General features: G+C 38.9%; 1 protein-coding gene across 3 annotated transcripts in view; it reads left to right on the forward strand.

Annotated features, from left to right (window-relative positions):
- Window positions 1-14749, forward strand: part of PITPNM3 (PITPNM family member 3) — a 74678-nt gene that overhangs the window by 34894 nt on the left and 25035 nt on the right. For all 3 annotated transcript variants that reach the window (XM_035342784.1, XM_035342785.1, XM_035342786.1), the window contains 4 exons: window positions 3015-3091; window positions 5930-6165; window positions 8679-8868; window positions 11720-11839. In XM_035342784.1, the coding sequence (XP_035198675.1) occupies window positions 3015-3091; window positions 5930-6165; window positions 8679-8868; window positions 11720-11839 (623 nt within the window). The remainder of the gene's footprint in view (window positions 1-3014; window positions 3092-5929; window positions 6166-8678; window positions 8869-11719; window positions 11840-14749) is intronic.

Consider the following 14749-nt stretch of genomic DNA (forward strand, 5'->3'; position numbering starts at 1 on the left):
TAGTCTGTCCCATCGTCTAGGTCATTAATAAAGCTGCTACACAGGACTGGATCTAGTAGCGACCCCTGGGATGCACCAATGGACACAGGCCTTCAGCTGGACTTGCACTGCTGATCACAATGCCTTAAGCCTGGCAGTTCAGCCAGCTGTCAGTTCATCTCACTGTCCACTTGCCTAGCCTGTATTTCCTCACTTTGTTTGCAAGGATGTTATGAGAGGCAATGTTGAAAGCCCTGATAAAGTTGAGGTAAACAATATCCACTGCTCTCCCTTCATCCACCAAGAAAATAGTCTCATCACAGAAGTATATCAGGTTGGTTAGGCTTGATTTCCCCTTCATAAATCCATGCCGACTACTGCTATTCACTTTCTTGTTTTCATGTTTGGACATGAGAATAGCCAGTAGAGTAGCCTATCCAGCCAGTCTGCCTGTTTATTCAGATTTATTTATTTATCCAGAATTACTTATTCTGAATTCTTATAATATGCGCATTCACAATACGTATATTATATATATACGTATCTTTGGGTCTGTTTAGTTAAATGTGTTGAGGTTTTTTAATCGCATTTGTTAATACCGTAATTAACATTAGTATATAGTAATTTGTTAGTAATTAGTATATAGTAGTTTGTTAAGTATGTTAATACAGTTGAACTAGCAGATATTGCGGACCTGCTGTTTGAGGACCAAGAATGTGCACCTAATGCCTCTGATGAGATATTGTAAAACATGAGGTGTTTGTCCAGAGTGGTCTGAGTATATAATTGACTGTATTGAAGGTACTGAATCTGCTCTCGTTGAAGCCAAAAACACTCTAAATTCTGCTCCAAAGTCAATGTGGACTTGCGTTGTCGTCTTTATAACAGATGATGAACATATGATCCTGTTGTGATAAAAGGTATTAGGAAAGCACTGCGTTTATCTGCAGTGTTTCTTCCTGTTTGTTCAGGTTACAAGTTTTTTTTGTGTGTGTTTGAAAATCCCTTGCTCTATATTTCTGTTACTCCTGTCATGTGTCCTGGTAATGTAGCATTGCAGTTACTTCTGGGAGTTCCCCAACTAATCACAGCGATTTATGGAAGAACTGAATGATGAAGGTCTTCAGAGAATTTTAAAGGCTCAATTCACTTGTCAACATATAGGTGATTGGTGCCATTTAAAACATCCCAGACCATCTATGATACCTAACGTATGGTTCTAGCAGAGATGACCTCTTCTACTGCTGTTGCAGTCCTCTTCCACTACTGTTCCAGAAAGGCACAGATGACAAACAACATCTGTGCTGGTACTGTACATCTCTGCATAAGGACCCATATCTTGTTATAAGTGTTGCTGTAAGAATAGAGGAGTATTTAATATGTAGGATTGCAAAAAACCCTGTTTATTGTTCAGTTTATCCACAGGATTTCCTGTGAACAGATCCTTCTGTTTTGAAACTGTTTAACTCTATACCCTTATCTACCCGAGGGTGCTGAGGGAGCTGGCAGATGTGATTGCCGAGCTGCTTTCCATCATCTATCAGCTGTCATGGTCAATCAGAGAGGTCCCAGATTACTGGAGACTTGCTAATGTGACACCCATCTATAATAAAGGTCATAAGGAAGATCCAGGGAACTACAGGCCTGTCAGCCTGACCTCAGTGCCACGGAAGGTTATGGAACAAATCATCTTGAGGGCAGTCACACAGCATGTGCAAGACAACCTGGGGATCAGGCCCAGCCAGCATAGGTTCATGAAAGGCAAGTCTTGCCTGACCAACCTCATCTCCTGTTATGACCAGGTAACCCACCTGGTGGATGAGGGAAAGCCTGTTGACGTAGTCTACCTAGACTTCAGCAAAGCCTTTGACATGGTCTCCCACAGTATTCTCCTGGAGAAGCTGGCAGCCCATGGCTTGGACAGGTACACCCTTTGCTGGGTTAAAAACTGACTGGAAGGCCAGGCCAAGAGATTGGTGGTGAATAGAATGAAATCCAGCTGGTGATCAGTCTCAAGTGGTGTTCCCCAGGTGTTGGTATTGGGGCACACCCTCTTCAATATCTTTACTGATGATTTGTATGAGGGAATTGAGTGCACCCTCAGTAAGTTTGCAGGTGACAACAAGTTGGGGGGGGGGGGAAGCGTCAGTCTGCGTGAGGGTAGGAAGTCTCTGCAGACTGGGCAGGTTGGATCAATGGGCAGAGGCAAATGGGATGAGGTTCATCATGTCTAAGTGCCGTGTCCTGCAATGTGGTCACAACAACCCCATGCAATGCTACAGGCTTGGGGCAGAGTGGCTGGAGAGCTGTGCAGAGGAAAAGGATCTGGGGGTGTTGGTCGATGCTCACATGAACATGAGCCAGCAGTGTGCCCAGGTGGCCAAGAAGGCCAACGGCTTCCTGGCTTGTATCGGGAATAGTGTAGCCAGCGGGACCAGGGAGGTGATTGTTCCCTTTTACTCTGTACTCTGCTCTGGTGAGGCCGCACCTTGAGTATTGTATCCAGTTTTGGGCCCCTTGCTACAGGAAAGACATTGAAGCCCTGGAGCATGTCCAGAGAAGGGCTATGAAGCTGGTGAAGAGTCTGGAACACAAGTCTTTCAAGGAGCAGCTGAGGAGGCTCAGGGGAGACCTCATTGATCTCTACAACTACCTGAAAGGAAGGTGTGGGGACCTGGGAGTGGGCCTCTTCTCACAGGTAACTAGTGATAGGGCTAGAGGGAATGGCCTCAAGTTGTGCCAGGGGAGGTTCAGGTTAGAAATTAGGAGACATTTCTTCTCAGAAAGAGTGATTAGGCATTGCAACGGGTTACCCAGGGAGGTGGTGGAGTCACTGTCTGTGGAGGTCTTTAAGGAAAGGTTGGATGTGATGCTTAGGGACATGGTTTAGTGGTTAATACTGGTGGAAGGGGGATGGCTGGACTATATGTTCTTGGAGGTCTTTTCCAACCTTAATGTTTCCATGATTCTATGTCTGTAAAAGGTGAGGAATCCAAGTATTTATGCAATCAATTATTGTCTTTTTTTCCTTTCAGGTGAATTATATAGAGCCTCTTTAAGAAAACAAAGGTTACCTGCACAAGGCAGTATTGAAATACATGAGGACAATGAGGTGAGATTGTTTCCCAAAACAGATTGTGCTGATTTCCAAGGATCAGATATGTGGAAATACTCTCTTTTTATATTATGGAATTGTAAGCCTCTTTGATGGCTTAGTCTTTCTTTCTTATTTTTCAGTAAGTGCACATGCAATAACTGAAAATCAAAATGAGATTTTCACATATTACACAATTCACTTAGGTGGAAATATGACCCATTTCTCTCAAAAGATGTCTACTTAGTGCTTCAGGTCAAATACAGGTCTTGAGAAGCAGATTTGGAAGCGGTCAGGAAATTGACAGTAACAAAATTACTTCTTTAGAAGAAGCAAAGAATCTAAACAAGTTGTGCTCCGTCCAGTTGACTGACTAAGGTCCTCTGTCCTAACACAGTACAGGAAACAGAAATGTCTGCATTTCTGTATTTCAAGAATCCCAAGCCAAATGTCCCCTGAAAATGCTGTCGGTCTTTGACATCAGGTGTCCTTTTAGTTCAATCCTTGAGCTCCTTGTCTTAGTCATGATTGAACTGCTGATTATAGGCAAATTTATTTCGTTCCTTTTGACTCCTTCTGTGAAAGCTACCTGTTAAATACAACTGTGCTGATAGACTTTTTTAACAGTTACTTGCGCAATATTGACTTGCTTGAATTTTTATCTCTGTTTTGAAGCTTTCAGTTACACCAACCTGTCAACAGTGCCACTTGTTTACAAGCTGGCATTGGCTGTGGGAAGAACTACTTCAAGCTTTTAAGGGGAATTAGAATTACACTCCTCTTCTGAATAAATGGTTTGGGAATATATGGAGAGGGAAAATGGAAATTAGAGCAAGAAAAAGTGGAACCTCAAAAACTCTCTTTACATACCAGCATACCCAATACTGAAAGATACATGCAGATCAGCAAAATGCCTTCAAAGGATGAACGTGGGACTTATAATGAGTAATTCTACTGGAGAGATAATGGCTTTGTGGAACAATTTAGAATTCTCTCTTTTTCAACCATTTGTCTGTCACCATTCTACAGGTGCTGAATTACATATTTTTTTCTCATTCATGCCAACATCTTTTCCACCCCTGCACCTCTACTGCTAAGCTACAGGCTGAAATGTATCTGCGTGCATTTATTTACTTGTCAGTTTTTCTGGTTAATGCTTTGTTTGATTAATTTTGTGTGTGGTTTTTGTTAAACTCTGAGCAGTTCTTCTCATTTTATATTTACTGTTGAAGATCGTGGTTTTGGTAGCAGAGCTGAAGAAGGAGGTGCCTAGAACATTGCCTGTTTGCAAGTTGCCATAGTTAATTTAATAAAAGATACGACCTCATCCTGCAAAGTTTTTCCTCTCTTGCACGAGGTATGCTAATATTGGCCAGTTTCTTCACAAAAACATAATACTGTGATGGGAGTTGCAGTCCTGAGACCTGAGAGTATAACTATCCTAGTTGGTTTATGTTCAAAAGCCCATTTTTAAAAGGTGCTGTGTAAGCACATAAATCAAGCCATTCTTTTTTGCCTTAAACATCTTGCAGTTTAGATAGACTGATAAAGAAAAAAAAAGAGAAGAGACATCGTCTTAATATAGCACATGAGGGTACAAACCTATGAGACCATGATCACTTCGTAAGACTGGGGTCATAGTAGAGACTAAACTTAAATTAATTTAAAAGATGTTACTGAAAATAAATGGAGCTTATTTCACAATCTAATATTTTATTATTTTATTTGAACTTCTTTCTCAGTAGATCACCCAAGGTAGCAGTTAACAATCCTCAGGCAAGTACAAGAAAGAAAATAGTTGTCAAGATTTAAAAACAGAAATATTCCTAATCTTTTCATGTATTAGTAGGTCTTTCTTTGAATGAATATGACTCTCGAGGTTTAAAGAAGAAAAAAAAATGTGTAACTGTGAAACATGCAAAATGTTTTTTCCAGTCTCAAGTAGATAAAGTTTTTTCTACAGAGCACATGACCTCACCTTCCATGGTAGATTATTGTCTGTGTATTACATGACAATTCACATACTCACTGTCAGCAACAGTACATTTTTTACTCTCAGTATATGTCTTGTATGTTAACCGCCCCCCCCTTTTTTTTTTAATTTTAATGAGTTGCCAGTCTCAGAAGGCTTCCAGTCTCAAAACTCTTATCAGTTGCTTCTGCTAGATGCTTTCATGGGCAGAAATGAAAACATTGGCAAATGTGTTCATTTGTTTTTCTTTAAAGAATATGTGATGATTAGAGTTAAAATGTTTTCAGTAAATGCAGCAGCCCATTTCACAATATCTAGACATTTTCTTAGGCTGCCTGTGAATGTTGGACATCTTCAGTCTGGACATATTTCCAATAGCTTTTGATGTGCACAAAGCTATAGTCTTTGTTGGTCTACACCTATCTGTAAGAGTTTTCTGGCAGAGCATAGTGTGCTCTACCTGGTTCAGACATACTTAAATGAAATGTGTTGTGTCCCATCCCATCCTCCCCACCTCCACCCAGCAGATAACACAAAGATCACAGTGGGGTGGGAAAAGGAATCAATTCTAATTGCTTGTGAACATTAACTGTTAGACATTAGAAAGAAGTTTGTTACTCAGAGGGTGGTGAGGCACTGGAACAGGCTGTCCAGGGAAGCTGTGGATGCCCCATCCCTGGAGGTGTTCAGTGCCAGGTTGGATGGGTCTTCGAGCATCCTGGTGTAGTGGAAGGTGTCCCCGCCCATGGCAGGGGGGTTGGAATTAGATGATCTTTAAGGTCCTTTCCAAGCCAAACTGTTCTGTGATTCTGTGATTAACACCAAGTGTACCAACACTGTCTATAAAAAGGCTTCCTCCTTTCTTATTTCCTTTTTTCTCGCAGGAAGGAGTTAAACACCAGAAATGCAAAACTCATGTGCTAATTCTGATCCTACATGGGGGGAACATCTTAGACACTGGAGGAGAGGACCAAAGCAGCAAGCTGGCAGACATCAACACCTTCAGTTCTGTGTTTGAAAAAGTCACCCAAGCCCATTTCCCTTCTGCTTTGGGACATATCTTAATCAGACTTGTTCCCTGCCCTGCAATCTGTTCAGCAGCCTTCTCTCTTGTTTCCAAGTAAGCTTATTTCATTTTCAAATGTTTGGCTTTCCAGTTTGGTTTTGAAAGGCTTTCTATGACCTGTACTTTTCATAAAGAAATGCCATGAATCCTTTTTAAACTTTTGCTCACTGAATGACTTAGTATGATCTTTCATACTTCTCTACATGGATGTGTTAGTTTAAAAACAAACAAAAACAACAAAACAAAAACAAACAACAACAAAAAACTCATGGTGGACACAGACTATTATCCACATGTGTCCAGGAGAAAAATAAATAAATGCAGAACAACTGGGCAGAAGAAGAAAACTCTGATAATTGTTAACTTTTCCTTCATCCATCCGAAATACCGGCTCTCACAATTCTGCTTCATGCCAGCAGCTTTCACCGTCAGAACTGAAGGGAGCAGTTGTGGAACATAAATTTGTGGTAAACATCCCACTTAGCAAACTGTGGGTGAGGAGGTGTGTTCTTAATTACTGAAGTGTTCATCGGGTGTGAGCCAGATTAAGCAGCAGCACAAGATTTCATGTTTGGTTTGAATGTATCCTGAATTCTGTGAATGTGCAAGCATAGTGCATGCCAAGGTAGAGCAACCTTCTGTCTGCCTTGGCACAGGTTTTGAATTACAATGTGTCTATGTGCTGAGTATCTGTGTTCAGACTAATCCCACTGGGACCTTTCATCTGAACACACACAGGCAGTTCTCCTCCCTGTCTTGCAAATAGGAGGTTAAAGGAAAGGGATCTTTCTGGGAAAATTCACTCCAACCGGTAAATGTTTTAGATTGTTTAATCTGGTCTGCTTACATCTGCTCCCATCACTTTCAGTTTCCTGTATCTCTTGTAAATCAGAAAGACACTGCTCATGCAACCTATGTGAATCTACAGTGAAGAAATCTGTGGCAGAATTAGGTCTTGAAATACATTTGTTGTTACTATACCAAAGAATTACTTTCCTTTACCTCCTTGCAGACCAAACCTCATGTTTAAACAAGAACCAGACAGGAAAGTTAATGACCTAGTGTTTTATTGAGATTTTCTTCCATTTCTTAAATCCTTAAAGAATTAAGGATTCTGTGCCAAGAAATATGGTTATCCAGTTAAATTACTGAGAGTACTTTGCTCACAACTGCAAAATGTTATCTTGTTCCCACTGTTTGTTTGCGTTTAGCAGTGCTGCAAGAAGTGGGAGAGAAAAGCCTTACCTGACTGAGGTGAAACATACTTTGCCTCTTGGTTGGTTGTGTAGTGTTTTATCCTTTCATTATTCACAAGTGGGGCAAGGTCAAGCTAGTTATCCAAACAAGTGTTCCCACATAGGTGATTTTCCCTTCTGCTTTCTCCTTTCACCTCTGCCGTGGCCAGAGACTGACCTAAGGAAATTATGAGGGACCTGTGTTTCATCTTCACCTGTATTTAGCCACATGCTTTCTACATTCAAGAAAAGTTTCTTCTTTGTTCTTCCTTTCTGTTTCTCCTGCTCTGCTTGAAAATTACTGAACCACTGGAATGCTTCAGCAATAGTCAAGTATGGAAAAGTTCTGTGAAGCTGAGGATATGAATACAGACTGACCTTCATATCTGAGCATTGCAAGTCATCTTTTCTTCTTCTGTTACCCTGGTGATAGCCCTGAGGATGCAGGTTTTAGCAGAGACACAGACTTTAATTCCAGTTCAGGGAGCTCACTTTTCAATATTGTGATAGGCCACGAAGTTCCTAAAGATAGTAACTGCAAAATAATGTTGAAGTATATTGAATTTGCTTGCCTGTGGCTTTGGATGAACTTTGGATGAGCTGAATTGTTGAAAACGCTTCTGACTGGACAGTCAGCTTACTGGAAGAGAATCTGGCACACAGTAATGTGGCTTGCACCTTTGACTCCACTCATCAATAAAAATCAGTTGAGACATGACTGACAGATTTACTGAAAAACTTGCAAAGTACACATCCAGGCTGAAATAAAGCTGTCATTCTGACAAATTTAAGCTTGCATTTTCTATCAACTTTCCACCTTTTTGCAAAATATTACTCCACAAACAATTACATATAATTTCAGAACATAGGCAACTTTGTTCCAGCTGTTTGAATGGGTGGAACATTGTAAAAATGTTTTTATACACTTTTGAACAATGTGCCTGTCACACATGTTCTGCGAAACAATACTTCATTGTGATTATTTGATCCCATTTTTTAATGTAGTGAATTAGTATATGGGGGGGAAGCTGAAAGGGAATAATAATCTCTTCACTCATCTAAATTATGTCTACTTTTACGTGTAAAAATAAGGCGGAAAAACTGCACCATGTATACTTAATTACAGGAATGCCTTCTAGCATTGTCTCAGTTTTGTAAAGCTGTAACTCCATGACTGTTAAGCTGTTGAGTGTTGTGAGAAAATGATCCTTCCTGTACTTTCATTGTCAACTTCAATAGCAAAGCCCATTTCTGTTAATAAGTAACTGTTCATTAACTAGTGCTGTGTGATGCCTTTTGCATTTTTCCTGATGATAGCATGTTCTTCTTTAGCCTAAATCCCTACAGCTATGATGAAAGCTGTCTCAGCAGCAGTGAAGACCACATCCCACTGGCTGCCTTGCCCTTGCTGGCTGTTTCTTCCCCTCAGTACCAGGATGCAGTTGCCATGGTGATCACTAGAGCAAACCAAGTTTACAATGAATTTCTCAAATCTACAGATGGGGTTGGTTTTAATGGACAGGTAGGACTATTCTTCTCTTACATCAAAGTAAAATTCCTTTAAAGTAAGACTGTTTCTTGTTAAACCACTTCTGATCTGTGTTGATGGTTTTGAGTTATGAGTGTGGGAACAATACTGTAAATGTGATGTATATGAACATTAGCTTGGAATAATGCCCAGCATGAGAAGGACCCTTCTGGAATCCTATGCAGTATTTTACCTGGACTTACTCAGTTGGTGGAAGATATTATACCTTCTCCCACAAGCATTTTGACACCTAATCTCTTGTTAATTATTGCTGTGAGCTCTGGTAAATGTTTAGGAGCCTTAGTTGTGCAATAAGAGTGTATTATGCTAAGCAGTGAGCAAGCCTGCCAGCTCAAGACAAGTGCTAATCTATGTTACCAAGTTCATCATCACACACTTGCTATAGCTGTTGGAAGAGCTGGGACATCAGCACATATCTGACTAAGAGCAAAAGGAAATTTAACAGTTACTATTTCTTTTCTGCCTCCATCACAGTAGTAGTAAAGCAGTAGACAGTAAAGAAACCCAGAAGATAAATATGCAGTTGCTGACAGTGTTGCAGATTTTCTATGTAACTCTGGGACGGTAATTTAGTTTTTTCGGTCTGACCCACTCCCCACTGAAGTCATCTGCAGACTTCTTCCAGCTGACATGTGTCATGGTTATTGTTCCTACTTCTCCATCTCTAGACTAGAAAAAATAGTACTTTCCTGCTTCACATAGAATAAATATGGTACTGCTACCTTGTGTAAATTACTGATACTTTTTTTGTGATGGGGCCCTATACATAACTGCAAACATTCACTTCCTTAAAGTACAATGACTTCCAAGCTGCAGAACAAAGGAAAAAAGAATAATTCAGAATATAGCATAATCTTTGAAGGAAAGCATGTGTCTTATAACACAAACAGATTATTTTCCATAGCAATAATAAGATTATGCTATGGCATACCAGTATTTTAAACTAAAATTTGGTTTGAAGCCAGTTTTACTGTCTACAGTAAGCTATTCTTGCTTGAAACATCGAAACAGCCTATCTTCAGTGATAGAGCATTATAAAATGTGAGATTGTGAAAAGAGAAATTATACAAGTTACAGAAATAATTGTGAAAAGATTTATCAGTAGATTTTTTTTTCTTTGACAAAGAAACAAAGAAATCTCCTTGTTTTTTGTTGCGTCATATTAATTTTTGTTGAGTCATATTAACTCTGAATTAATATCACACGTGCAAAAGTCATGACCCCTGTACGCTCCACAGGGTTTTTACCATCAACAAATACCAGTATTGTTAGAATGGAAAAGTGACCTCTCGGTGCTGTCTGCAGTTGTTTTGTTCCTTAGATAGAAATCTCAGTTCAACCTCTGAATAAATCATGTATTTCTAAAATAGATGCCATATAGCCCAACTCCACCCTGTGTGTCTCTTTTCTCTCATATTTTGGTCTCTTTTGTCCATTTATATTGAAAGTTCATCAGATCAAAGACTGCCCATTGGGTTTTATGCAGCACCTGGAGCAAGTTATCTCCATTACCTTAATGCCAATAGTAGTGAGGATTAGAAATGGAATGTAAATTCATGGAGATATCATTAATCTCCAACAAAACATGTTACTGGTTTTAAAAAGGTTGCCGGTCTCCATGTGATTTTCAGTTCTTTGTTGACTTCATTGAATGTTAATACGAATCTGAACATCAGAGATTAAATCAGCATTTTGGTTAATTGTATACGACTTTAGAATTAGAGTTACCTTAGGATAGATGTTACCTTCATGTATTTTGATATATTTTATTTAACCCTGAGAAATGTGTTTTTAAATGTTAACTCTCAATTAAGAGAGTCTGGTATGTGGAGATGCACTGAGAGGGACTTAAGTTTTTTTTCCTACCTGCATCTCAAAGTGCTCTCTTTTCCTAACACAGTTCACTTTGAAGTTATCATGCACAACATTCTGGCATCCCAATTGTGTAGTTTGGTGTTGTAGCCAAGAGGATTTAAGGCTACAAGCAAGTTAAGGTCTGTAAGGAGAAGTAATACCTTCAGTTAAACTAACTGGAGTTGGGAACAACAGACCAGGTGTTTTCTTCAGTTTGAGAAATATACAGAATAGGTTGCTGGAACTGGTGGAAGAGAGCAATTTGTTAACAAGGAGAGAGGTACTAGAGCGGTTACAACTGACGAGAAAGAGGCTGAAGGACAGGATGAAAGAATTGTCTCCTATGGGGATGGGGGCTGTTAAGCACAATCGGCTTGTGAGGTAGATTCTAATGTTTCTTAAAATTACTTCAACTGCTGAATTCCCAATTTTAATATCTCATGTATTTTAATTCCCAGGCCCATATTTTGAAGGTAGTTTGTATGTTGATATTAAATCAAGAGTGAGTCTCTCATTTTAATACCTCATTTAAAAATTATGTTCCCTTGTCCTGACAGGGACAATACCAATCTGTTTTTAATTGGTTAAAAACTTCTACCCTATCTAACTGCAGGAACTGTTAGGTAGCTTAAAATCTGTAAGATGGTTCTTCAGTGATCTGGACTTTTTAAGCTGGAATCAGGCTTTAAGTAGTTGAAAGAATTCTGGCCCATTTGGAAGAACTCCTTGCTGGTCAGAACAGTCTCTGGGACAGATATTCTTGGCATAGGGCATATGCCTGTAGATCAGTTCCTCAGATGAGAGGAAGTGAAAGAAAGTGACTACACGTTTTCAGCTGCAATAGGAACAACACTGTAAAAAAAAAACAAGGGTGTAAATTAAGACAGGAACTCCTATGCAGTGCAGTGATGGTTTTTGTTTCTTGTAAAACGCTTGCTACATCCCACAAAGTATATTTTTATTTCCTCAGGTGTGTCTTGTTGGTGACTGCATTGGAGGAATTTTGGGTTTTGATGCCATCTGCTATAATGCTAATAGAGCTGATGAGAGTCGGAACAGTAGCAGGAGAGGAAGCATCAGCAGCATCCAGGTGAAGAGAAAAAAATCTTCTCAGCTGAAATCCTATAGATTCATTCCTTGGAGGACCAATTGGAAATTCAGGTCCAAATAAACCAGAAAAAAATGCAAGGATTTGCTAAATTGCCATGATAGCACAGGATTTTTGTCATATATCAGAAAATTGCCATCTGAAAATAAAGTCTGCATATTCAATTTTATGATGCAAAAAAAATCACTAGTGAAGGCTTTATTGGTAGATCTTTAATGTTGGGCTACAGAGTGTCTTTTATTGCATACCTAATCCCTCACTGTAGATGTAAATATGTCATCTCATTAATCACAGGCTGCTGTTTTTGCTAAAATCTTTTTTTTTTTTTTTTTTTTTTAATTGAATTCCGGACACTATGGAATCTATTATGCTAGTGCCTACGGGTAGTCTAACATTATAATATGCTCATGAATAAGTTCTACTGACTGGTGAAAGACTGCCTCCTTTTTGATGAGGAATTAAGTCATCTGAGGATGTGTGAATGGACCACTGAGCATAACTGAGTCTCTAGATGAGTGCTGTATTTGGAGTGAAGGGATGATTAATTCTGTGGTCCAGGAAAGATTTTATTGTAGGAGAAGAGCATTTTTTAAAATAATACTGGCATATAGGAAGTATTACTGTGTTCTCCACTTAAGAAAGAAAACTGGAGTTCAACTAATCTTATGTACTTCAGACTTAAGGGGTTTAATCTATTTTCCAGTGGTTTAATATATTTTCCAGAAATGTTTGACACTCTTTGATCTGGCTGATACAAATGCTGAGTTGGCAAAGTTTCTTCCATGGTGTGCAAGAAAGACCGTCATGAAGGTGAACCTAAATGCTCAAACCTGTGACATCGAAATTTAGACCCTTGCAAAATATGATCTGAGGTTATCTTGTGATGCAAGGGAAGAAGAACACACTCTCTGCAAAGAGAATCTGTTAGTGAAGCTTAGAGGACAAAAGTGAATTGTTGCTGCCTTTCAGGGATGAAGACATTATCTTCCATTAGTAAGCAGTCTTATCAGTGAGTTCTGTGGTGTCATAAGCTAGTTTTTGAATACTGTGAAGAAATAAGAGTGACTAAACCAAGTGTTTGGTTTTACGTTACTACCAATTCTATGCCTTTTCAACCACCAGCCCTCTTCCTGAGGCCACCAGTAAATCAACAGTCCTACACCAAAATGTTTTATCATGTTGAGATTTTTTCATCTGCTTTTTTGCTCTGGCAACATCAAGGATTCCTATCTTTTTAGTCTATTGGCAGCAATGACTTTTTAAAAAGTCATGGGAGCCGAGATGCTGATGCATCTGTCACGTGGTTTTAACAAACAGAGCATTAAAATGTCACCAGGGTTTTGATGAAGCTTTGAGACCTGGCCGTACTTACATGGTTTTCAGAAGTCACTAATGGTATGATATTTAAATGCTTTGCCCATTAAAAACAGTGGATTTATCAGAGGACTTCATGGGCTTTTTGTTCAATCTCTAAAAATTCCCTTTCAGCTCTGTGTATGTGGGTTCACCTCCATGTAGTGTATTTGAATATTCTTAGTATTCTAATAAATTTATTAATAGTAAAAATATCTGCCAAATTGGTATTTTGGTTAAAGCTTGCATGTAGAATATTTGTAACATGCAAGTTTTAAAGTTAAAACCATTAAAATACATATATTTTCATGGCACTTTTTGTTAGGAACAAGCTAGAGATCAGAACTCATCATGGAGGCTATGAGGTAAATAAAAACCTTTTGATTACTGAATTAGTTTGAAGTAATCATGACACATGAACAGATTAAGACATGGTGTTCACATATGTTCCTGAGAATTCTATAAAAACAGTCCTGAGAATCTATAAAAAAGTTCCTGTGAAAACTTTATCAGGAAAGTTTGGACATTGAAATTTTGGCTTTAGAAGGAACCTAGTGTTCTGCAGAATAGAGATGGTAAAAAAAGCATTGATGTTGTAATAGAGCTTTAATATTGTGAACTGCAGGACATGTTAAGCTATATAGAGTCAGTTTCAGAGTTTTAAAACAAACAAACAACTAAACAAATGAAACCCAAATATAATCCTACATGCATGATATATATAGACAGGAATAGGTGCATATGTAGGATATATAGACAGGAATATTTGTTTGTGAATGTGCTGGTCCTAAATTAATCTTATGCCAAGTTATTAGGATGCTAATGTTAGTTGCATGGTATTATTCATGCAAGTTGGAAATTAGGTTGGAAATTGGGAAAAATTCAGGTAGGAAATTGGGAGAAATTTCTTCCCAGAAAGAGTGGTTGGACATTGGAACAGGTTGCCCAGGGAAGTGGTGGAGTCACCGTCCATGGGAGTGTTTAAGGCAAGGTTGGATGTGTTGGTAGGGGGTCAGTTGGACTTGATAACCTTGGAGGTCTTTCTCAACCTTAATGATTCTTTGATTCTACAATTCTATCCCATGAATTCTAATACTTCATTATAGAGTTAGGATATGGATGAAAACTGTTAATCACAAAATTAGAAGAGATAACTCTTCTCCTAGTGTGTCTTGCTGATGTTCATATGCTTGAACTATTTTTTAATTAAAAAAAAAAAAAAAGAGGATGTTGATGTAACCTGCAGAAGTGCTGGAGGAAAGGAACAATATATACATGTATTTCCTATTTCAAGGGGTACCTTAAAGATCTGGTACCACTGGTCTCCTCTTGCATCCCACAGAAGTTCACATTATTTTAATATCAGGTCCTGCACCCATGGAACATAATGAGCAAGATTATTAATGTTCTAATGGCATTTTGTGCACTCAGGTAAGACCCCTTCTGATTACTTTATAATATTTATATCTTTTTAAGAATGATGAAGTCAACAAGGGATGAAGCCTTTGTGTTACTCTTCCCACCACCACCCCTATGCCT

Source organism: Oxyura jamaicensis, chromosome 19 (genome assembly GCF_011077185.1).
Source record: "Oxyura jamaicensis isolate SHBP4307 breed ruddy duck chromosome 19, BPBGC_Ojam_1.0, whole genome shotgun sequence".
NCBI lineage: Eukaryota > Metazoa > Chordata > Aves > Anseriformes > Anatidae > Oxyura > Oxyura jamaicensis.